Source organism: Nerophis lumbriciformis, linkage group LG04 (assembly GCF_033978685.3).
Source record: "Nerophis lumbriciformis linkage group LG04, RoL_Nlum_v2.1, whole genome shotgun sequence".
Lineage (NCBI taxonomy): Eukaryota > Metazoa > Chordata > Actinopteri > Syngnathiformes > Syngnathidae > Nerophis > Nerophis lumbriciformis.
In genome coordinates this window covers 12,002,308-12,025,820 of record NC_084551.2, presented here as the reverse complement: position 1 = coordinate 12,025,820, position 23,513 = coordinate 12,002,308, and the positions used below count along the sequence as shown (strand labels likewise).

Here is a 23,513-nt window from a genome sequence, read left to right as displayed (position 1 = left end):
TGGTATGACAACTGACTCACAGATACAGTAAATATTCCTCTGTAATATCTGCCATGCACTTGGAGCTAATGTCTTTACACAGTCCTGCTTAATATTCAGACGAGTCAGAGGAAACATTTGTTCGGGTTCCTTTTACTTAGCAACACCTCTGCTGATGCTGAGTGACTAAAGGACACTACATTCACTTACGTAAGACCACACAATATGACAGCTTTAGCTTGTTAGTCACGTCCATACCATGAATCGGTCAAATAACTCTGCGCAGACACAAATGGAACTATATTAAGATTATCAATCTTAGGCGTGTTACTGATTCTTGATGGTTTTTAGGCATTCTGGGAAGGCTGAGGTAATCTGTTTGGACTATCTTCAAATACGAATTCCATCTGCACAGTGCAGCCACTGAGTGTTTCCCCTCGCAGTGGCTTGCATACCCAGTGGCTGTGATGGCTATTATGCAGCAAACAATGGAAATTAAACATTGTGCAGCGTTAGATGCTATGTGTGATTGGAGGTACACATAAAGAGTCTTGTTTAGTGGAAGAAAAAAAATCAAAACACGGAGCAGCTTTTGTGCTACACAGTCCAAGAAAAAGTTTACAAAGAGTCCTCAAGAAAGTTATATTCATGTGACAAATTTTTCCTCCCTTAAACTAGAGTAAAATGTAACTGTGTGTATTTTAAAACCGTGATAGAAAAAAAAATTCAGATACTGTGGAGTAAAATATAACTATATTATATTACTAGTATGTTTTTACAGAATAAAATTTAACTGTGTGCATTATATAACAGTATTAAAAAAATATGTAAATGCAAAAAATATTTTTATTGTTTTTCCTTTTAAACACTGCGGAGTAAAATATGACTGCATATGTGCATTATAGCAGCTTTGCTATAACCCGGCATGTTTACAGAGATAAGTAAATATCGATGTTCATTAGAGTGCACTGACCCTATCTTAAAATTGAAGCATTAAAAGTAAAGCATTATACAACTACAAGAAAAAACAACAATTATTAATGCCAAAATATTCATTCATTCATTTAATTTTTTTGACAGAATAAATATAACAGTGCGCATTGTATAACTGTCATATGTCAATATGTTTTCCAGTATTCCTTTCATATACTGTTAAGTAAAATATAACTGCATGTGTTGATTATTTACTAAAATAGAATAACAATTATTAATACAAACAATATTTGTAGTTTTTTCCCTATAAACAGAGAATTATTATTTTTCGCTTCTGACAGATTAAAATATTACATTATTTTGCACTTATTTTTTCTATGTTTTGTTTTTGGCAGAGTAAGATATGACTGTGTGCATTACATAACTGTAACAGGAAAACATATATTAATGTATAAAATATATATATTTCCCTTTCAGATGCAGTGGAGTAAAATATGTGTGCATGATATAACTACAATAGAAAAACAATTATCAATGCGAAGAATATTTGGAGATGTTTTCCCTTCATCAGAGTAAATACAACAGTGTGTACATTTAAAGGGTTTTATAAATAAAGTTGGTATGGTATATTATAACTGTGATAGAAAAAAATATTTTAACCACAAAAATATTTGTCGTTTTTTTTCCTTTTAGATACTGTGGGGGGCACGAAAACAATGATTAATACAAAAAAATATTTGTCGATTTTTTTCTCTTTAGACAGAGTAAAATAGAACTGCATGCATTATATAACTGTAATAGAAAAATTTTAAATCTATAAAATGCTCAAATTTGTAATAAATATTATAAACATAGCAGTGTTTGTATTTGTTTCCCTTTTACTGTGAAGTAAAATATAATATAATGTATACATTATATAACTAGAATAGAAAATACAATTATTCATGCAAAAAATAGTTTTTTTTCCTTTCAAATACTGTGATGTAAAATATATCTGTCTGCATTTTGTAACAATAATTAAAAATATATATTTTGGACAAAGTAAAATATAACTGTGCATTACATAGCTGTAATAAAAAGAAATGTATTAATACAAAAATATCTGTAGTTTTTATTCCTTTCAGACTAATTAAAATACAACTATGTGCATGGTATAAGTAGAATACAAACATGTGTTAATGTGTCAGGTACTTGTATTATTTTCCTCTCTTCAAAAAGAGTAGACCATGTGCATTATATAACAGTAATAGAAAATAAATCTATTAATGTGACAAACATTTGTAGCTTTTTTCCTTCAGCTAGAGTAAACAATGTGCATTACAGTATAACACATTTGCATTACATTATAATACATTTCCTTAATAAAATGATCTAATATATTCCTCTAAAATGCACTTTACAGGTACCGACTGAACCCCGTCGTTACGAACGGATAGCGATACACGTAAAATCAAACGGGGCTATATTTTGATACCTTTGTTGTACTTGATGTCACGTCCGGCTGCAGGCTTCGCACCGGCTTAAACATTTGGCGGTTAAACAGGCGTATTGATAGTGGACTGCCTTTAGGTAATGTTGTAATTATCCATGTCAACAAAGCAAGCATGCCTGATAGAAAGCGCTCTAAAGTAAGGTTACACTTTTCAAAATGCGCTAGCTCAATGCTAACTTACATTGGATATGCCATATGCATTGCTACGGAATAGCATTTTTAATCTGTAATAATATAACTCACATACATATAATCAGGGGCGCCGCTAGGGATTTTGGGCCCCATGAAAAGAATCTTTACAGGGCCCCCAACACAGTGTCATTATTTTTTCTGTATTATAATTTCATCATCATTAGGGGCCTCTCTGGGCCCCCCTCCATCATGGGCCCCTAGAATCCGTCTCCTTTGCCCCCCCTTTTCAACGCGCCCCTGCATATAATGTATGTATGTATAGATTACTAATGGTCTGGGGTGTCCAAAATCACCACACACTTAAAAAAAAAAATCAAAGGATGCAGGCACCGTTTTTAAATATTGTCTATTTTGTAGATGTTCTAAAAAGTTTGAGTAAGAAATGCATTTTCAAAGTATTTGCTTCCGTAATTTAATATAACTTTTTTTTTAAGTTAATCAATGAAGTCGGTCAGCTAAGAAATATTACATCCTTTTTTATTGCAATCAACCACCTACACAATATATTTTTATGGTCTTGAAAAGAGGTGTCATTTTAATAGTCTTATAGTTGGTCAATCCAATGTATACATTTTCAAATCTTATGACACAAATCACACCGATCATTAGTGATCTTCTAGAAGGAGGCACATCCCTCTGTGATGTGATTGACAATCACATTTATGAACAAACTTTGGTAAACTTTGCCTATAAATCTGGATTTATGACTCCAACTTTGGCAAAATATGATGTTAGAATATGTTATATTTCATATATTGTTGAATTTAGAATAGCTCTTTTCTGATTCTGAAACGTTTTTCTTCCTTGGTCTGGGAAGAAAACCTTCTTTGTCGCAGACCTAGGAGTTATGAGACAGGACGTTCGCTGGCGAACACACCTGACCTAAATTCTTCCCTTCAGCAAGCGTGTGGCACACTCACTAGCTGTATTGACGCTGCACTGATACTGTGTTGGTGTTTCATAATAGCGCCATCTGCTGGACAGACAAAAAAATCTGCTCCATCTTTGAGGAAAAGGAGCACACATGATCAAAATAAATTGTGATTAATCTGCTTTTATACATGAATGCAATATTTTTGTGATTAATCACACGTGTTAATGAGTTATCTCTGACAGCTGTAGTTATTAGTAACCTTTAATTTTTTTTATTACACTTCTCCTGCATGCGCCAATAATAAACAAGCTGCAGGTCGCAAATGGCCCTCGGGTCTCACTTTGGACACACTGTTTGACTGCCCTAATTTCCGCGTGTTTGCATGTGTGTGTGTGTGTGTGCGTGGGCACATTGTCTAGTGACGACAGCTCCAGAGAAACTTCTGTCATGTTCAGCAAGTAGTTAAGCTCCCTTTGGCATTCTCCCTTTGAGGAGGGACATATGCAAATTGACCTCCTTAAAAACACACACTGCCCCCAGACGTCTGAATGCTCAGACATCAGCACAACTCACCAAAGACACAACAAAACCAGGAGAAGTGATTGATTTTGAACATGACAAAAACAATGATCCATCTTATTGGAACTTAGTGGATTGATTCTTTGAAAGGGTTTCGTTCTGACTTCTGGGAAAAAAAGTCAACTTGATTTGGACAGCATTTTACCTTCATCAAAAAGGCATGGGACACAAAATCAAGACACAATTAAGGTAATTTGTTCTGGTAATATTTTTATATAAAGTTGAAAACTACATGAAATTATGCATTTTATTGTTTTGCAGCAATAAAGTATATTCTGATTCGGATTTTTGAGTCAAAAGATGTATGTTGACAGTTCATTAATAGGTTTTAAATATTTAATACTGTAGTAACATGAGGGAATCAGCCATGACACCCAAATTCCATCCATCCATCCATCCATTTTCTACCGCTTATTCCCTTTGGGGTGGCGGGGGGCGCTGGAGCCTATCTCAGCTACAATCGGGCGGAAGGCGGGGTACACCCTGGACAAGTCGCCACCTCATCGCAGGGCCAACACAGATAGACAGACAACATTCACACTCACATTCACACACTAGGACCAATTTAGTCTTGCCAATCAACCTATCCCCAGGTGCATGTCTGTGGAGGTGGGAGGAAGCCGGAGTACCCGGAGGGAACACACGCAGTCACGGGGAGAACATACAAACTCCACACAGAAAGATCCCGAGCCTGGGATTGAACCCCAGACTACTCAGGACCTTCGTATTGTGAGGCAGATGCACTAACTAACCCCTCTTCCACCGTGCTGCCCGACACCCAAATTATTACTAAATTTAATTACAGTTCATTTAATTTAATAACCTATTAATGGGCTGCGAGCACACATTCAATATTTGTTTCTCAGCTGTGGCGGTACTCAATTGTAATACACTCTTCTACCACTTGTGGCAGTAATGACAATCTCAAACAAAGCTCAAGTCATAGATAAGTTTAAAAAGCGCAAAAATTATGACTAAAGTGAAGAAGCTGTATTTTTATTTAAAGAAACATATTTATTGTTATTTATTATTAATAATTTACTTTATTTGCTTATTTTAGCTATTTATTTTAGCATTACATAGTTTATTTTTCATCTGTTATTTATTAGTCCCTTCTTATGGAGTATATTTGTTTAGTACTTATTTTTGTGATCAGGCTGACTTAGGCCTAAGGTTTATGTGTTAAATCAATCAATCAATCAATCAATGTTTATTTATATAGCCCTAAATCAGAAGTGTCTCAAAGGGCTGCACAAGCCACAACGACATCCTAAATAAATAATAATAATCTTTTTGATTAACACATGGTTTCATACTATTTGACAAGGTTGTTAACCTGTTAAACTGTAAGCAGATTATATGTAATTATTCAATACGATTCAAATCAATAGAGTAAAATTACTAATTCAGTGTTAATATTTGAGTGGGCCCAGTCTTTAGTGAAAAAGTTGGGCCCTGAGGTCGAAAAGGTTAAGAACCTCTGGTATATACAATACATATTTAGTAAATATGACAGAAACAAACAAATATTTAACATTTGTTGAACGTTGTAATTTATGGAGTTTGTGTGGATAAGTTTAAAAAGCGCAACAATTATGACTAGTGAAGAAGCTGTAGTTTTATTTAAAGAAACATATGTATTGTTATTTATTTTTAAAAATGTAGTTTATTTTGTTATTTTAGCTACTTATTTTAGCATTAAATAGTTTATTTTTCATCAGTTATTTATTAGTCCCTTCTTATGGAGTATATTTGTTTAGTACTTATTTTTGTGATCAGACTGACTTAAGCCTAAGGTTTATGTGTTAAATAAATAATAATCTTTATGATTAACACATGGTTTCATATTATTTGACAAGGTTGTTAACCTGTTAAACTGTAAGCAGGTTATATGTAATTATTCAATACGATTAAAATCATCCATCCATTTCCTACCGTTTATTCCCTTCGGGGTCGCGGGGGGCGCTGGAGCCTCTCTCAGCTACAATCGGGCAGAGGGCGGGGTACACGCTGGACAAGTCACCACCTCATCGCAGGGCCAACACAGATAGACAGACAACAAAATCAAAAGAGTAAAATTACTAATTCAGTGTTAATATTTGAGTGGGCCCAGTCTTTATTGAAAAAGTTGGGCCCTGATGTCAAAAAGGTTCAGAACATCTGGTATATACAATACATATTTAGTAAATAGGACAGAAACAAACAAATATTTCTCATTTGTTGAAAGTTGTAATTTATGGAGTTTGTGTCGATTAGTTTAAAAAGCGCAAAAATGATGACTAAAGTGAAGAAGCTGTATTTTTATTTAAAGAAATATCCACCCATCCATCCATATTTATTGTTATTTATTATTAATAATTTAGTTTATTTAGTTATTTTAGCTACTTATTTTAGCATTACATAGTTTATTGTTCATCAGTTATTTATTAGTCCCTTCTTATGGAGTATATTTGTTTAGTACTTATTTTTGTGATCAGACTGACTTAAGCCTAAGGTTTATGTGTTAAATAAATAATAATCTTTATGATTAACACATGGTTTCATATTATTTGACAAGGTTGTTAACCTGTTAAACTGTAAGCAGGTTATATGTAATTATTCAATACGTTTAAAATCAAAAGAGTAAAATTACTAATTCAGTGTTAATATTTGAGTGGGCCCAGTCTTTAGTGAAAAAGTTGGGCACTGAGGTCAAAAAGGTTAAGAACGTCTGGTATATACAATACATATTTAGTAATTAGGACAGAAACAAACAAATATTTCTCATTTGTTGAAAGTTGTAATTTATGGAGTTTGTGTGGATAAGTTTAAAAAGCGCAAAAATTATGACTAAAGTGAAGACGCTGTATTTAAAGAAACATCCACCCATCCATCCATATTTATTGTTATTTATTATTAATAATTTAGTTTATTTAGTTATTTTAGCTATTTATTTTAGCATTACATAGTTTATTTTTCATCAGTTATTTATTAGTCCCTTCTTATGGAGTATATTTGTTTAGTACTTATTTTTGGCGATCAGGCTGACTTAAGCCTAAGGTTTATGTGTTAAATAAATAATAATCTTTATGACTAACACATGGTTTCATATTATGTGACAAGGTTATTAACCTGTTAAACTGTAAGCAGGTTGTATGTAATTATTCAATACGTTTAAAATCAAAACAGTAAAATTACTAATTCAGTGTTAATATTTGAGTGGGCCCAGTCCTTAGTGAAAAAGTTGGGCCCTGAGGTCAAAAAGGTTAAGAACCTCTGGTATATACAATACATATTTAGTAAATAGGGGATAGGTTGATTGGCAACACTAAATTGGCCTTAGTGTGTGAATGTGAGTGTGAATGTTGTCTGTCTATCTGTGTTGGCTCTGTGATGAGGTGGCGACTTGTCCAGGGTGTACCCCGCCTTCCGCCCGAATGCAGCTGATAGGCTCCAGCGACCCCCCGCGACCCCAAAAGGGACAAGCGGTAGAAGATGGATGGATGGATGGATAGAGGACAGAAATATTTCTCATTTGTTGAAAGTTGTAATTGATGGAGTTTGTGTGGATTTAATAATTTCCAGTGTAAAATGCACTTCCATTGTAAAAGTATCAATCAACGTATGATAACAAATGTTTAGATGATAACAAAAACTAAAATTTGATATAACACCGAATGTCCGACTTCATTTCTTTTCTCAAGCAGAAGATGTTTTATTGTTGTAGACTTTAACCGGATATGAGGATAGAGATTACCAATTGACACTTCCGCCACGGTACACGTCCGGAGTCCTGAAGTCGTCACGAATGTGTCGAAATTTACACCGTCCAAACCTGACTGGATTAAAAAAAAATTTTTTTTACTTTGAATCCTAGCATGACATTATTTATTTTCTCTCATAGTTACCCCACCACTTGTTAAAAATTCCGCCTAAAAGGAAAAAGCGTTCTGGCCCCTCTCTCGGATTTTCACCAGACGTAAGTAGATCTGCGTGTAGCTAGCTAGCAAGCTAGTTAGCACACATGCGTTTGAATGAAGCCGCTACATAAAGTCAGCGTGGTTTGCTTGTAACAATAAAATACTGACTAAATGAACAACATATTTAATGCCAGGAAGTATAATCCCGATTTAATGTGTGCTATGTTCGTCGCACGTAATACGTAACCTGCGTTTTATGTTTCCAGATAGCTAATGCTAACCTGTTGTGCTAACATGATTGACGTCAAAAGAAGTCATCTTAAATGTTTTTACAGGTGAAGCTTGCTTTTACGTCACTGGGTTGGTGGCTATCTATTACAGCCCATTCAAGGCCACGACAGGCATGATGCGTCAGTTATTATCAAGATTAGCCAGATTAAGTCTACCTCTTGAAAATCAACACCCTCAAATTACGTAAAGTGTCTTTTTTAATATTATGACACCACCTCTAAATGTCATCCTGTAGCTTGGTATGTTAAATCACCCAGCCTGCATGGAGTGGATGAAGATAATTATGTTTATGCAGGGTAATTGCGCCTGAATTGTTCCCCTGTCTTTGGCTGATTGTATTGCACCTTGTCCTCATGTATATAATTGCAGGTGTACAATAACTATCCAGAGGACCTAGGGGCGGCCCTACACCGGGAGCCATTTGACTTCAACTCCGAGCCACCTTGGGATCCTAGCTGATAGTGGAAGAGTTCCCCCGCCCAGGACTCATCCATGTGAGGTTTTTTTTTTTTAAGTTTGTGTATCTATTATTAGGACAGACATGTGCATCAAAATAGACTTACAGTATGATGCCAATTGATGTGTATGCAGTAAATATAGCTTCTGCATTTCTAATTTAAGCATTTCTTGTTCAGAGTATTTTCTAAACTATATCTTTTTGTTGGTATGTTTAGAACATCAACATTCTAACATGCTCTTTCAGTGTTGCACAACGTTGCAGTCATACTGACTAGTTGTAAATGCCAATGGCAAATTATGTTGTACAGTGCGGACGACGCTGTGGATACTTCCTGAAACCACACCTTTTCCATGGAGTCCTTTGGACTTATACTGCGGTAGCAAAACTAGAAAAATACACTAAATAGGTTAAAAAACACACAAAGAGAGATCATTTAACCCAGGGGTGTCAAACTCAAATACATAGTGGGCCAAAATTTAAAACTGAACAAAGCCGCGGGCCAAGGTTGAACAAATTGACCTTTTAATAGGGACCCAAACAAGTGTTGCATTGAATATTGAAAAAGCAAGGCTTATATAACTTTATAGTAACATGCAAAATTGAGTTTCAAATAATAATTAAAAAATATCAATGGCATATCAAATAGAATTTAAATAAAAATTGAATGCCTCTTTTCTATTTGCAGCCTTCTGAGGTAAATATCAACATTAACTTTTTCCACAGGCTAATACATTTGAAAATAAAATAACAATGAATAAACCAACCATTCAGGACTTTAAACTGCTCAGTTTGCAACACACTGATCTAATCTGATGTGCCCAAGCCAGATACCTAGCATCTTTTCTTGGATGCTAGTTCATTAATGTCGGGGCTCAAGCTTTGAGCTGAGGCAACCTTCATTATCGAACGAAGGTGTTCATCAGTCATTCTATCTCGTAGTCCACCCGGACCACCTTCTTGGGGGCGTGCCTTAAAGGCACTACCTTTAACATCCTCTACAAGCTGTCGTCACGTCCGCTTTTCATCCATTCTAACAATGTGCCGGCCCAGTCACAAGATATGTGCGGCTTCTCTACACGCACACACGTGAATGCAACGCATACTTGATCAACAGCGATACAGGTTACACTGAGGGTGGCCGTATAAACACACACACACACACCTTGTAGCGTCCCGAAAGAGTTAGTGCTGCAAAGGGTTCTGGGTATTTATTCTGTTGCGTTTATGTTGTGTTACGGTGCGGATGTTCTCCCGAAATGTGTTTGTCATTCTTGTTTGGTGTGGGTTCACAGTGTGGCGTATATTTCTAACAGTGTTAAATTTGTTTATACGGCCACCCTCAGTGTAACCTGTATCGCTGTTGATCAAGTATGCATTGCATTCACTTGTGTGTGCGTGCAGAAGCCGCACATTTATGTGACTGGGTTGGACTGGATGAAAAGCGGACGTGACAATTTTCAGGAGGGGCACTGAAATTTGGGAGTCTCTTGGGAGGGTTGGCAAGTATGAGAATTAGCGGTGAATGCGGTGTTACCGCGGCACCGCCACTGTAAATAATCAAGGGCCAAGTGAAATTACACGGCGGGCCAGAGTTTGACCCTCATGATTTAACCCGTTCATTACTTTTGTGCTAGCGGGCACACAATGGGTGGATGAAATGTTCATACTCTGAGATAAGGTTTGCGCACCAGAGCATTGTTCTTGATTTGAAAAGTTTGCTCAATAAGGGGCTCGTAAATCGAGGTTCCACTCTGCTGTATGTCACTGGCTCAAAATAAAAATACACCACTGGTGAGCATGTGAAACCTTTAGTAGTTTAAAAGAACCGATAAAAAATACATATTTTCATTTCACAATTACAAATCAAATTCAATAAAAGTTTTAATTCGGGCGGAATGAAACGGTATCTTGTACACATGCACATACAAGAGAAAGCAGACACCAAAAAACGAGTACCGGTAACCAAAGAGAAAAATAAAACTAAAGTAAATATTACTTTTGAGCCGTGGAGAGATCTTCAAGAATGAATAAATTCAAAAACGGAAGTAGGCCGGATAGAGTGCTTGCCGCACATTCAAAAGTTAGCGCCCTCTATGCAGCTGTGTAACTGATGCAAAGACTACCTATAAGTCACAACAACATGCAATGTATCAATACTTCTTTCTATTTAACATTTGAGCTTAAATAATAAATTAGTGTGTTTATTCGTATAGGAAATATTGAAAAGTTGTTACTTAACTTACAGATCTAAAAAATCCACTATAGAAAAGTACCTAAAAATTTGATGTATCATCACAGCCTTTCTCATTTTCTTCTAGTTTGTTGCATAAGCCTAGGACCTGGGGGCTCGAGAGAGAGAGAGCGAGCAGCATCACTTCGGACCAGCCATATTCTTTATGCCTGTCGGATACACAGAACACGGTTGAGAGGATGAAAGGAATCTCAGATGAACCACAGTTTGCAGTGGGCCTTCTAGAAGGAGGCACATCCCTCTGTGATGTGATTGACAATCACATTTATGAACAAACTTTGGTAAACTTTGCCTTTAAATCTGGATTTATGACTCCAACTTTGACAAAATATGATGTTAGAATATGTTAAATTGCATATATTGTTGAATTTAGAATAGCTCTTTTCTGATTCTGAAATGTTTTTCTTCCTTAGTCTGAGAAGAAAGCCTTCTTTGTCGCAGACCTAGGAGTCATAATGAGACAGCACGTTCGCTGGCGAACACACATGACCCAAATTCGTCCCTTCTATACTGTCAGGTGCAACAGCAACCCAGGTGTAATCGAAGTGCTGGCGGCACTTGGCACTGGCTTCATATGTAACAACAAGGTAATTAGCATGTTAATTTATTGTTGAGGGTAACACATTTTACTATATATATAGTCCAGGGATGTTTAATGCAATTGTTGTGGGAGCCACATTTCCAGAAAGTTAATGGCCTGAGGGCCAGGCTTTTTCCTTCACTATTACGGGTAGTTTTATTTTGTATAATCTCGAGAACCAGCGTCCTCAGGGGCGCTCTGCTGTTTTTAAGGACCTTTTGCCAAAAAAAACCAGGCAAAGTATATATGTATATATTTTTTAATTCCTGTTAACATTTTGGTCTCAACGTTTTTTGAACTGAAATTGTGGGCCACCTGTTGAAATGCCCAAATAATGAAAAAAGGAGGACCTAAGATGGAACCTTGGGGAACAGTACTGGTATTACTGAAGGAATTGCACAAATGACTAATGACTGCATCTGAACTCAACAGGCTACAGTAATAACTTAGGTACATAAATCACATTACAAAAAAAATTGTAACTGCCAAAAGTCGGAGGACTTGCCTTGAAGAATGCCTCAGTTATGTTAATCAGAAATTTGGCCCCAGTGTTCTGGTTGCTAGACAGGTTAAATGTCAATGCAAGGATCTGCTGTAGTTTTTAGAGTGGTCCAAGTTTCTCTATACAACAGCAGCACTCTAGTGTTTTTAGGAATTTGTTGCAAAAATATTAGCCTCAAGTGTTGAGCTGAATGAAGGGTTCCAATTATCTTTGTTACAGGGTGTTGATTCATATGATTAATCACACATTGCAGTAAGTAACTCTTGTGTCTGTCTGGTTTTCAGACTGAACTTGAGCTGGTGCAAAGCCACGGTATTACATCAGAAGACATCATCTACAGTGGAGTTTGTAAACAGGTGTCCCAAATTAAATACGCTGCAAAGAATGGCATAGACCTCATGATGTGCGATAATGAGGCAGAGCTGCGCAAGATTTCACGTTCCCATCCAAATGCCAAGTAAGTCATTCGCAAAAAATTTTAATAACATTTTAGGGGTGCAACAGTTAATCCACTACATCTATTTATCGATTTATATTAAGATTCAATTACAACAAACTGATTTGCAATTTGACATGCCATAAGAAATATATCGATCTAACAAAATTTTAAAAGGCAATCTATCGATACTAGAAAAGAAAACATTTTATTTAAGAATGCAATACTTTTTATAAAGTTGTTTTTAGCACTTTTAATGATGAAGACGTTAAATGTTGTGTAAGTCTGTGTGTCCGTTTGTGATATCATCAAAACAAGTATAACGATACCAGAAGAGAAGCAAAGAAACAAGAAATTAACAAGCCACCATTGCGGTTCAGTATGTGGAAACACTTAGGCTTTTGCAAAGACAGAGATGTTCTTAATAAATCGCTCACTGTTTGTGGGATATGTAATTGTCAGATAAAATACTATGGCCACATGATAAATCTCTCAAAGCATCTAGGATGGTGCTATATGATTTTACACACGCCGCCCGTTTGGCACTAAGCGTTTCTGCTTCAGCAGCAGCACAAAGTAGTAGTTGGTTACAATCACTTTTTTGTTGAATATTACTGCACTGCTGTTTATTAAAATGATAGTAGTAGCAGGTAAAACCACTGCTTATGAGACACAAGAGATTTGGTTGGACTTAATTTTTTACATACCGGTACATTTTTTATTTGTATTATTTCTATGTTGAAAAACAACTACCGTACAAACATAGCAGGTCAACTTACTGCTAATGCAACCTGAAGAAATGTTGGTTGCAATTAATTTTTTAAATTCCCGGTAATATTGTATTATTTCTATGTTTAATAAAACAAAAGCAGAAGTAGCTGGTAAATCTACTGTTAAAATGTTGGTTTCTGTACTTTCATTGAACATTTCTTGGAATACTGAAAATGAAAGCAGAAAAGGTTTCTTCTTGTTAATTCAACCTTCAAGGGTTGGTTGCACTTTATTCAAATAAAATGTGACCGCACTAACCATTATTTGTTGTTCACTTGATTGTTCATTTCCATATTTAATGTACCGGTATATGTAATTCTCTCAGAAGAAGTAACAACAATATAGGAAACCTCACCTGCATTGTCCAGTAACCAATATTGATTCAAAAGTCACACTGCTGGACCTTTTGGCTAAGAACTTAATGAATTGTTTTCAACCCACTGAATCATTTCAGATCTTTTCGTTCTAAATAAACAAATCTTGTCCCTGAATCGTATCGGCAATTACAAATGACTATTCGAATCGTTAAAAGGAATTATTATACCCCAGACAACTGTAATAAGTTAAGACTTTTTTTGTGCCATTCTTAGAGAAGTATTCCTATTGTATGGTAAGAAGATAGGCTCTTTATTATGGTAGTCATTTATTAACAGGATCATGGAAAAATACAAAATTGTAAGCTTAATGGAGGCTGGGACAAATGATAATTTAAGGCGGTTAGATTTGCATAGTGGGACCCGGAGTCTTCTCCCTGATGGCATGGTTCCATATTCAGGGAAGAGTGGGTGTTGTGAGTTGGAAATAATTTTCTTAGCTTTTTTCCTAACTGCCTGCTCATAGATGCTCTGTATAGGCTCATATTCTTTCCTCCCTACGATTTTCATTGCTGTTTTATGCATGCCGGCCAGTTTGCTTTTTAGCTTAACGGTTAGGTTGCCAAACCATGAGGTGATTCCGTATCTAATGATGCTCTCTACAATGGCACGGTAGAAAATCATAATGATGTGGCTGCTTACGCCGTACAATCTTAATCTTCGCAAAAAATATAGCCTCTGTTGCAGTCTATTGCACAGTTTGTCAATATGTGTCTTCCAGCAGAGAAGATTATCAATATGAACCCCTAAATATTTATGAGGATACCTGGGTGATTTCCTGATTTTTGATGACCATGGTCATGGTCAGTCACTTTCCTCGGATCCAAAACCATTTCCTGTGTCTTGGTCACATTTAGAATAAGATGGTTGGTATCACACCACCTAATAAATAAGTCTATCTCGTCTTGGTACACAGAGTGGTCCGTATCCTTGTGTAGAAGGCTTAGGAGCACGGTATCGTCCGCAAATTTCACCATATAATTGTTAGGGTGCACAGTCCTACAATCATTGGTGTACAATGTAAACAGTGTTGGTGATACAACGCAACCCTGTGGGGCGCCTGTGTTGCAGTGTTTGGTGTCTGACAGTGTTCTGTTGACCTTCACTTGCTGTGTTCTGTTTGTTAAAAAAGAGTGGAACCATTTGATCAAGGTGGAGTTTACACCCATGTCTTTGAGCTTCTCCAAGAGTATGTGAATTTGCACTGTATTAAAAGCTGAGCTGAAATCAACAAATAAAATTCTAGCATAAGCTTTTGTGTTTTCAAGGTGCTTGGAGATAAAATGCAAGGTGCAAAGGATTGCATCATCAGTACTGCATTCCTGCTTGTACGCAAACTGGTACACATCTAAATTTGGCTTGACATCCTTCATGAGCAGTGACACAACAAATTTTTCAAAACATTTCATAACAATCAAAGTGAGAGCTACGGGACGAAAGTCGTTGTTTACTGTGACACCGGGCTTTTTAGGTACTGGAGTTATAATTGACTTCTTCCACAGAGCTGGAACAGTGTGAGTGTTAAGTGACTGTTGGAATATTGGACACCATGCTGTAGTTTTAGTTCCTCTGCACAGCTTTTGAGCAAAAAGGCTGGGAGGCCGTCAGGGCCTGCGGCCTTGCCCGTACGTACTCTACTAAAGAGACGGCGGATGCTGGTCGGGTCAGAAGACTGTTATTTCCTTTTTTTTTCCCATGTGATGATATCATTTTATGTTGTTTATTTTGAAATGTAGGTTTCTGGGGGGAATGTTGTTAATGCAACATACCTTTTCCTTTTATTTAGGTTACTGCTTCAAGTGTCAACAGGAGCATCAAGCCAGCACAATGAGTTGAGCATGTCATTTGGTTGTTCCCTCAAAGACTGTCGACATCTTCTGGAGAGTGCAAAGGATCTGGGTGTACAGGTGGTCGGGGTCAGGTGAGCTTTGCAGAAATCTAAAATAACGCGTAGACAATATTTTACTTGCCCCATGGCCACAATCAGTACTCACCAACTCTACTTTAAAGGTTGTTTTTTTTACATTTAAAACACTTATTTTTGGTCTACATCAGATGTTCTAACCTGTTTGACCTCGGGGCCCAATTTGCCCACTCAAATATTAACACTAAATTAATAATCTTATTCTAACAGAGGTTAGAATTATACACTCATTCTTATTAGAAATGGCAACAGCGGAGGATGTAATCATGCATGTGCATGTACGAGCCAGTCTGCCCAACAACAAGAGGATAGAGAAAAATAAGGATTTTATTGACTACAACAGAATAAAAATGGTGGACTCGCGCAAAGCTCTTTCTTTTGCCACTTTCATCACAATTGGCTAAATTATTTCACAGTCAGTATTTTGCCTCAAGCATATGTGTTTAAAATCAGGTTGGAAGATAAATAACTTTTTTTTTGTCCCTTTCAGATCCCTAATCCCCCGCAAGTGCAAGGATGACAAAGTTTATACTAATGCTATCACTGATGCTCGTTGTGTTTTTGATATGGCGGTGAGTATGGATCATTTTGATTTATGGTTATGTCTGTACTTTGTATCTCCCAAATGTTTTTCAGCCTAGAGAAATCCAAATAATAAGTTTGTTACTGCAAAAATATTATTCTCTCTCTTCAAATAAACCTGAAATTAAAAAAAGCCTGCATGAAGGCTCTTGTCTACCTTTGAGGTGACTGTAAAATAGTCCCTTATGCCTTTAAAAAATGAGCATCAACCTTAATCCACAATCCTGTACGAGCGCATCACACACTAATGCTGCAGCATGTGTCAAGTATGATCATATTTTATGGGTGTAGCTTCTCACTAAACCGACCAGTGTAGCAATTAAGGAATGACACATTTTTACCTCTGCCAGGAGGTTATGTAATCGTTGGGTTTTGTTTGACTGTCAGTAAAGTAATCAGTTAACGTGCGGCCCTGCCTCCACCAACAGACACAAAGAGAGTAGATGACTGACAAGAGGGTTCCCTCCATTTCTTTCATTCCGTTATTAATAACTCAAACATTTCCTGTCTGGATCCAGGACTTTTTTTTTTTTACCATTGAGGGGTAGGACTTGGTGATCTGCTCTCTCCTAGTGCTTTTCTAGTTATAAATGTAAATATTTGCGGTTACAAAGTTTGCTTACTATTGACAAAACATCTGATTTTATACATGCTCAGTTCAAACATTTTCTGTGCTGTGGTAATAACTGTTAGTTTGACACTCAGTCATCTTCTTGTTTGTAGAAGGAAATTGGTTTTAAAATGAAAATCTTGGACATTGGAGGCGGCTTTGGTGGTTCAGGCACCCAGCTGGAATTGGTCAGTACAATTTGTGTTCTTTTAGTTATTCTACAGCCATATTGTGTGTAAATAGTATACATTTATTATACATTACAACCTACTAATTATAAAAAATCTCTCTTGCAGATCAAGAAAGCAGTCATGCCTATGGTGGACCGTTACTTCCCCCCTTCTACTGGAGTTACCATCATTGCTGAGCCTGGCAGCTACTTTGTGTCCTCTGCTTTCACTTTGGTCGCCAACATCATTTCCAAAAAGGTGGTGACGCGGGACTGCCAAGATCAAGTACATGGTCAGTAGCCTTATACTAGCAGCAGATAAAACATTCCATACTGAGAGATGGACCACAGTTCAAATTAGGACTAAATAAATAAAACACCACTGTAAAATGAAAGCATCTCTCGCCTTTTTTGACCCCATTGAGCAGATGATCCGTCTCCCAATGATGAGCCTGAGTTCCACTACTACATGAATGAAGGAGTGTATGGATCATTTGCTTGCAAACTCACTGAAACCGACATCACTGCTCCAACTGTTCACAAGGTGAGTTTGTTTCATAAAACAAAAAGTCATTGTTACCTCGCAATTTGACCACAATGCCACCTAACCAATAACCAATATTATAACAATATATGTCAAAAATTAAAAGCAGAAGCTACCGAGTCATATTAATCTGCTGAAAACAATAAAATATTATTTAAAAGAGAACTGCACTTTTTTGAGAATTTTGCCCTTTCATACCTGTTTACGTGAAATAAGAACACTTGTCTTTATCCTAATCAAATCAACTTTATTTATAAAGCACATTTTAAATTTACCACAGGGGTAGCCAAAGTGCTGTACAATGGGCAGGTTAAAAGATAAAACGAGTACAGAGCAAACACAACACAAACAGAACACGATAAAAAATAAATAAATAAAATAGAATAAATAAAAACATAAAAACAGGTTCACAGCAGGTGTATTATGGGGCGCCATTGCAGGATGGATATCAATGTTAAAAGCCATGGAATAAAAGTGTATATGATGTAGTAACAGGCACATTCATGTTAACTTAGTCATTTTAAGTATTACTGTAACTTCTTTCTGAGGCACATTGATATCACTGCGTGCGCAGCAACAGATGCTGCTTCCATCAACAAGTGCGTAGAGAGTACTTGGAGTGTTAGCTACCACTAATCATGGCGGACTTTGTGGAAGCCTTGGAGCGTTATCTCGTAGCACTATTGCTAAACGCTTCATTGACAAAACAAGAACATAAAACGGTGACTTACAATGTCTGCTCTCACTGCGATGCTGACTGATGGGATGGTTATATCCTTCAGCTCTGGTGCGATCTTTGAGCTCAACATAATCGTCATTTCTTTAAAAAATGTGCATGAGCAATGTTGGGTCTTGTGCTGCCTTCCATTTGTTGAGAACAAGTATCCACTGCTTGAGTCGGCTCGTATATTTATGTAACATGTTGAATTTACAACTTTCACAACTTTCACAACTTGCTACTAGGTATGAGGCATGATTTATAACCTTGCATTAAAGGGGATGTTTATAACACTTACACAGATGTCTAGAGGGCGCTAACTTTTCAATGTATTTAGCACCGTATATCCTGTCTCTTTTCCAGGTTTGGGGACGTAATGACGTATCTACATACATATGTAACACATGCACATGCATTAGCTTTGGGTGTGGTTAGCTAAAAATAGCAATTTGGATAGTGCAGGGGTCGGCAACCCAAAATGTTGAAAGAGCCATATTGAACCAAAAATACAAAAACAAATCTGTCTGGAGCCGCAACAAATTAAAAGCCATATTACATACAGATAGTGTGTCATAAGATATACATTGAATTGAGATGACTTAAAGGAAACTAAATGACCTCAAATATACCTACAAATTAAGCATAATGATGCAATATGTACATATAGCTAGCCTAAATAGCATGTTAGCATCGATTAGCTTGCAGTCTTGCAGTGACCAAATATGTCTGATTAGCACTCCACACAAGTCAATAACATCAACAAAACTCACCTTTGTGCATAAAAGTTTGGTAGACAAAATGAGACAGGAAAAGAAGTGGCATAAAACACGTCCTCGAAAGTCGGAGAAAGTTATACATGTAAACAAACTAAGGTGAGTTCAAGGACCGCCAAAATTAGTAGGACAAAACGGCGCTCGCCAAATACTTGAGTCAGTGAAGCATGTTTAATATAAACCGTGTGCTTTATAACAATTAGGGAGGTTTGTGTCATGTTTGTCCTCCTACAGAAACCATATTAAAACAAAAAATATATTTTTTCCCCTCATCTTTTTCCATTTTTCATACATTTTTGAAAAAGCTCCGGAGAGCCACTAGGGCGGCGCTAAAGAGCCGCATGCGGCTCTAGAGCCGCGGGTTGCCGACCCCTGGGATAGTGAATCATTGAATGTATATTGTATCATAAAAAACAACATGACTGCAAATTGTTCGTTGCTTCTCTTGGACTGCTTTTGTATGTGTGCACGCGCTCTCAGCGTGCACGTTTTGACGAGAGAGGGTAAGTGGCAGCCGTAAACGCCAATCATTTTATTCAGCCCTCAAAAAATTTTACTACACAAACTTAGTAATTGTTCAAAATATAGACCGTTTTAACACAAATGTGTTCTGTTAAACCACTAATGGTAACACAAGCTAGCCAATGGTGTTCTTGTTATATTTTTTTGCTTTGAAACAATATTAGAAATAAAAATGTAACTCTTTTGCTGCTTCTTTTTGTGTTGGGCGGGGACTTTTTTTTAAATATAATTGAGTGGGGTCTAAATACTCTTAAAATATCGCGACAAAGTTGCTAAATTGGCAACACGGATCCCTCCTGATACAATGTCATCTATTGTACAAAATTGTAACAAGTGACATTCGCAGAATCACCAAATGTATTTGTGGCCATCTGCATGCTAAATGAATGTCATTGATTCCACTAAACATGTTAGTCAAAACAAAAGTCAAGTCTCTTCTACTTAGAATGTGAGTCCACTTCCTTTTACAGTACCGTATTTTCCGCACCATAAGGCGCCCTGGGTTATAAGCCGCGCCTTCAATGAACGGCATATTTCAAAACTCTGTCCACCTATAAGCCGCCCCGTGTTATAAGCCGCATCTAACTGCGCTAAAGGAATGTCAAAAAAACAGTCAGATAGGTCAGTCAAACTTTAATAATATATTAAAAACCAGCGTGATGTGGGCGCGCATGGAGTCGTATATCAACATGGACGGAGCTGCGTGAAAAAAGCCACCCGGCCTCTTCGCGTAAACTTACCTTAACCACTCGCTCATCTTTTCTTCATCCATCCATCCCTTCGAGTTAGCTTTTATGATGACGCCGGCTGGAAAGGTCTCTTTTGGCAAGGTCTTCCTTTTGAATATCACCATGGGTGGAAGTTTCTGGCCATTAGCATGGCAAGCTAGAACCACAGTGAAGGATGACTTCTCATTCCCTGTGGTGCGAATATTCACCGTACGTGCTCCCGTTGTATCCACAGTGCGGTTCACAGGAATATCAAAAGTCAGTGGAACCTCGTCCATGTTGATAATGTTCTCTGGCCGGATCTTTTTTTCAGCTATCTTGTTTTTACAATATGCACGGAAAGTAGCCAGCTTTTCTTGAAAGTCTTTAGGCAGTTGCTGTGAAATAGTAGTCCGTGTGCGGATGGAGAGATTGCGTCTTTTCATGAACCGGATCCCTGTCGCTTAGTAGGAGCCATTTTGTGGTCTTTACAGATGTAAACACACAAAGGAAATGAAACGTAATATCCGCGCTTCTTCTTCTACGCGGGCGGGTGGTTGCTTACAGTAGAAGAAGAAGCGCTTCCTGTTCTATGGGGGCGGGTGCTTACCTTGGCGGTTGCTTGCGTAGAAGAAGAAGCACTTCCTCTTCTACGGGGAAAAAAGATGACGTGCGAGACCGAAACTTTATGAAAATGAATCTTAATATTAATCCATATATAAAGCGCACCGGGTTATAAGCCGCACTGTCAGCTTTTGAGTAAATTTGTGGTTTTTAGGTGCGGCTAATAGTGCGGAAAATACGGTAATGTTTGGCGGCTAGTTTTCTTTTGTCTTCACGTTCTAGTTTTCTTACAAGGAAAAACTGTCCACAAAGGAACCCACATAAGTGAATTTTTTGATTAAAATGTGTTTTTTTTGTTTAGTTTTTTTCACTAAGGTGGCGTTTCTATTATTTTTGTGCCGGCAGAACATTAGTGCTGATGCTCCAGTGTACAGCAGCAGCCTGTGGGGTCCCACTGGTGATGATCTGGACCAGGTGATGGATCACTGCCTGCTGCCTGAGCTCAACATTGGAGACTGGCTCTTGTTCAGCCACGCAGGAGCCTACTGTCTGGGCCAGCCTCTTTGCACCTCTGACTCCTCCACACCAACTGTAGTCTATGTGGTCTCCTCCAGAGACTGGTAAGGATCTGACTGTTGTGAAACGTAATCCTTACAGTGTGTGACTCACGTACATCCTCCCAACAGGTATGAGATGCAGGACACAGGTGTCACCCAGGAGGCAACACTGAAGAGCTTGTCATTGGTCCCCTATTTCTTCAATGCCTGCCAAACAGAAGCTGCACTCTCTATCCCGGCTTAGCAGGCCCCAGTTGTTCTGCTGCTTCTTCCCCCCAAGATAAATTTGGCCATTGCTGGGTGCACTTCTCAATCATCAGTGCCCTGGGCTTTATGTAATTACAACAGAAAGTAGTCTGTGATGCAACAACATGGATGAGTCTCTTACTATACCGCTTTTTATGCTCAGTAATGATAAAATATCAAACAAAAAAAAGGATTTGCCTGATAGTGTTGTAAAGTGAGTCTTGTAAGCAATGTATTTAAACCATACCTACAGTTTGTTTTTATTTATGAATTTAATTGGTTGTACGGTAAACTTTGTTTTAAAGAGAACTTCTTGACTTTTCACTTAAAAGTATTGAAGTTCGTACATGAAGCTGTATTAGTCATGAGTTTGATGCTGTAAATCAGTACACTGTTTTGCCGAAACACGAGTGCGATAGTGCAATATTCTCTTCTGCCATTTGCCGCCTCGCAGAACACTGAAGCGCTGATGTGTCACTTAGAAAAGCAGGTCTATTGTTAGCATGCGCTGTAGATGAAACAAAGTGTTTATGGTAAATCTGTTAGTATGGAATAGTTTATTTATAATACCAGGAACCTCACTTTGTTTTCAGTGTTTTGGCCTAAATGTATAAGTGTAAGTTAATTAGAATGTGTAGTTGCAGTGTTTGTCTCCCTGTCTGTCTTAAGCCTGTTTATAGCTTGTTTCCATGCTTGATGCTTACAGATGAAATAATAAAAACGTAATTGACCAGACCTAATGTGTTATTCTCGGTCAATAACATACAAACGTGCACATGGACTTAAACAGCTGAAAATGACTGTTGGTCAACTTGAAGCCAGTTTGCAGACAATGTTGTATTACTGGGTGTGATCAGGGGCTACTAGCACCATGCAGCTTTCTCTCTTTATCAGCCCTTGTTATGTTCTAAAAGTACAATTGTTAATGATATATTAGATGTTACATCAATTTACAATAACACAAAGCTCGGCTGTAGATGTTTTAAAATATAGTGTCCTAAATATAAAACTGAATTAGTATTAGCATCTTTAATATACATTTCTTGTAAAGACGCAATATCGCTTTTTTTAAGCCCATTTTACAACATTTATGGCCTAAATTTAGCATTTTCCAGCATAATGATGCATGTTATTGGCCACAAGAGAAGACCAAACCAAACAGTGTGCTGTTCAGTATCGTGTCCACTGATTGGCTCAGCCTCAGGCAGCATTACTATATTGGATTTAAAGAGTGTCAAGGTGACTAAAGGTGTCATGTCATTCATATTGAAAAACATTTGAAAGGTCGCAAAGAGGCCTTTTTATGCTGGAGCTTTAAAAATATTCAATTTATGATTAATGATTCATACTTTGCAGAAACTAATTCATCGTGGTTATACCTGGAACTAATTAAAGTTAGTTAAAGTACCACTGATAGTCACACACACACTAGGTGTGGTGAAATTACCCTCTGCATTTGACCCATCACCTTGTTCCACCCCCTGGGAGGTGAGGGGAGCAGTGAGCAGCAGCAGTGGCTGCGCTCGGGAATCATCTTGGTGATTTAACCCCCAATTGCAACCCTTGATGCTGAGTGCCAAGCAGCACTACAGCGATAAACGAGGGACGACTCCACATGGTATATAGAAAGTGTATATTTAAATTATTGCAATAATTAGCAGATAACACAAAAGTTTGGACACACTTTCTCTTGAATGAGAAATCTATCCAATTTTTAACTGGTACTGAATGTAAACAGAGTATTTGTTTAGGTATTGTTATACTTACATTTAAGTTTCAAATTTAGGACAAAAATAAAACTGTTAAAAAACTAACAATTTTTTTTACTCAAATGTGTTTATCAATCAATCAATCTTTATTTATATAGCCCTAAATCACAAGTGTCTCAAAGGGCTGCAAAAGCCACAACGACATCCTCGGTACAAAGCCCACATACGGGCAAGGAAAAACTCACCCCAGTGGGACGTCGATGTGAATGACTATG

General features: G+C 37.3%; 1 protein-coding gene across 1 annotated transcript; it reads left to right on the top strand.

Moving 5' to 3' along the window:
* Positions 1-7,781: 7,781 nt before the first annotated feature.
* Positions 7,782-22,264, top strand: LOC133596210 (antizyme inhibitor 1-like). Its single transcript, XM_061948984.2, has 12 exons — positions 7,782-8,007; positions 8,609-8,733; positions 11,018-11,231; positions 11,364-11,537; positions 12,317-12,489; positions 15,400-15,534; positions 16,028-16,109; positions 16,843-16,917; positions 17,026-17,191; positions 17,327-17,442; positions 21,132-21,346; positions 21,413-22,264. Exons 3-12 carry the CDS (start codon positions 11,130-11,132, stop codon positions 21,525-21,527), a joined length of 1,353 nt encoding a protein of 450 aa, XP_061804968.2. The 5' UTR covers positions 7,782-8,007; positions 8,609-8,733; positions 11,018-11,129; the 3' UTR covers positions 21,528-22,264.
* The last annotated feature ends 1,249 nt before the right edge of the window (positions 22,265-23,513 follow it).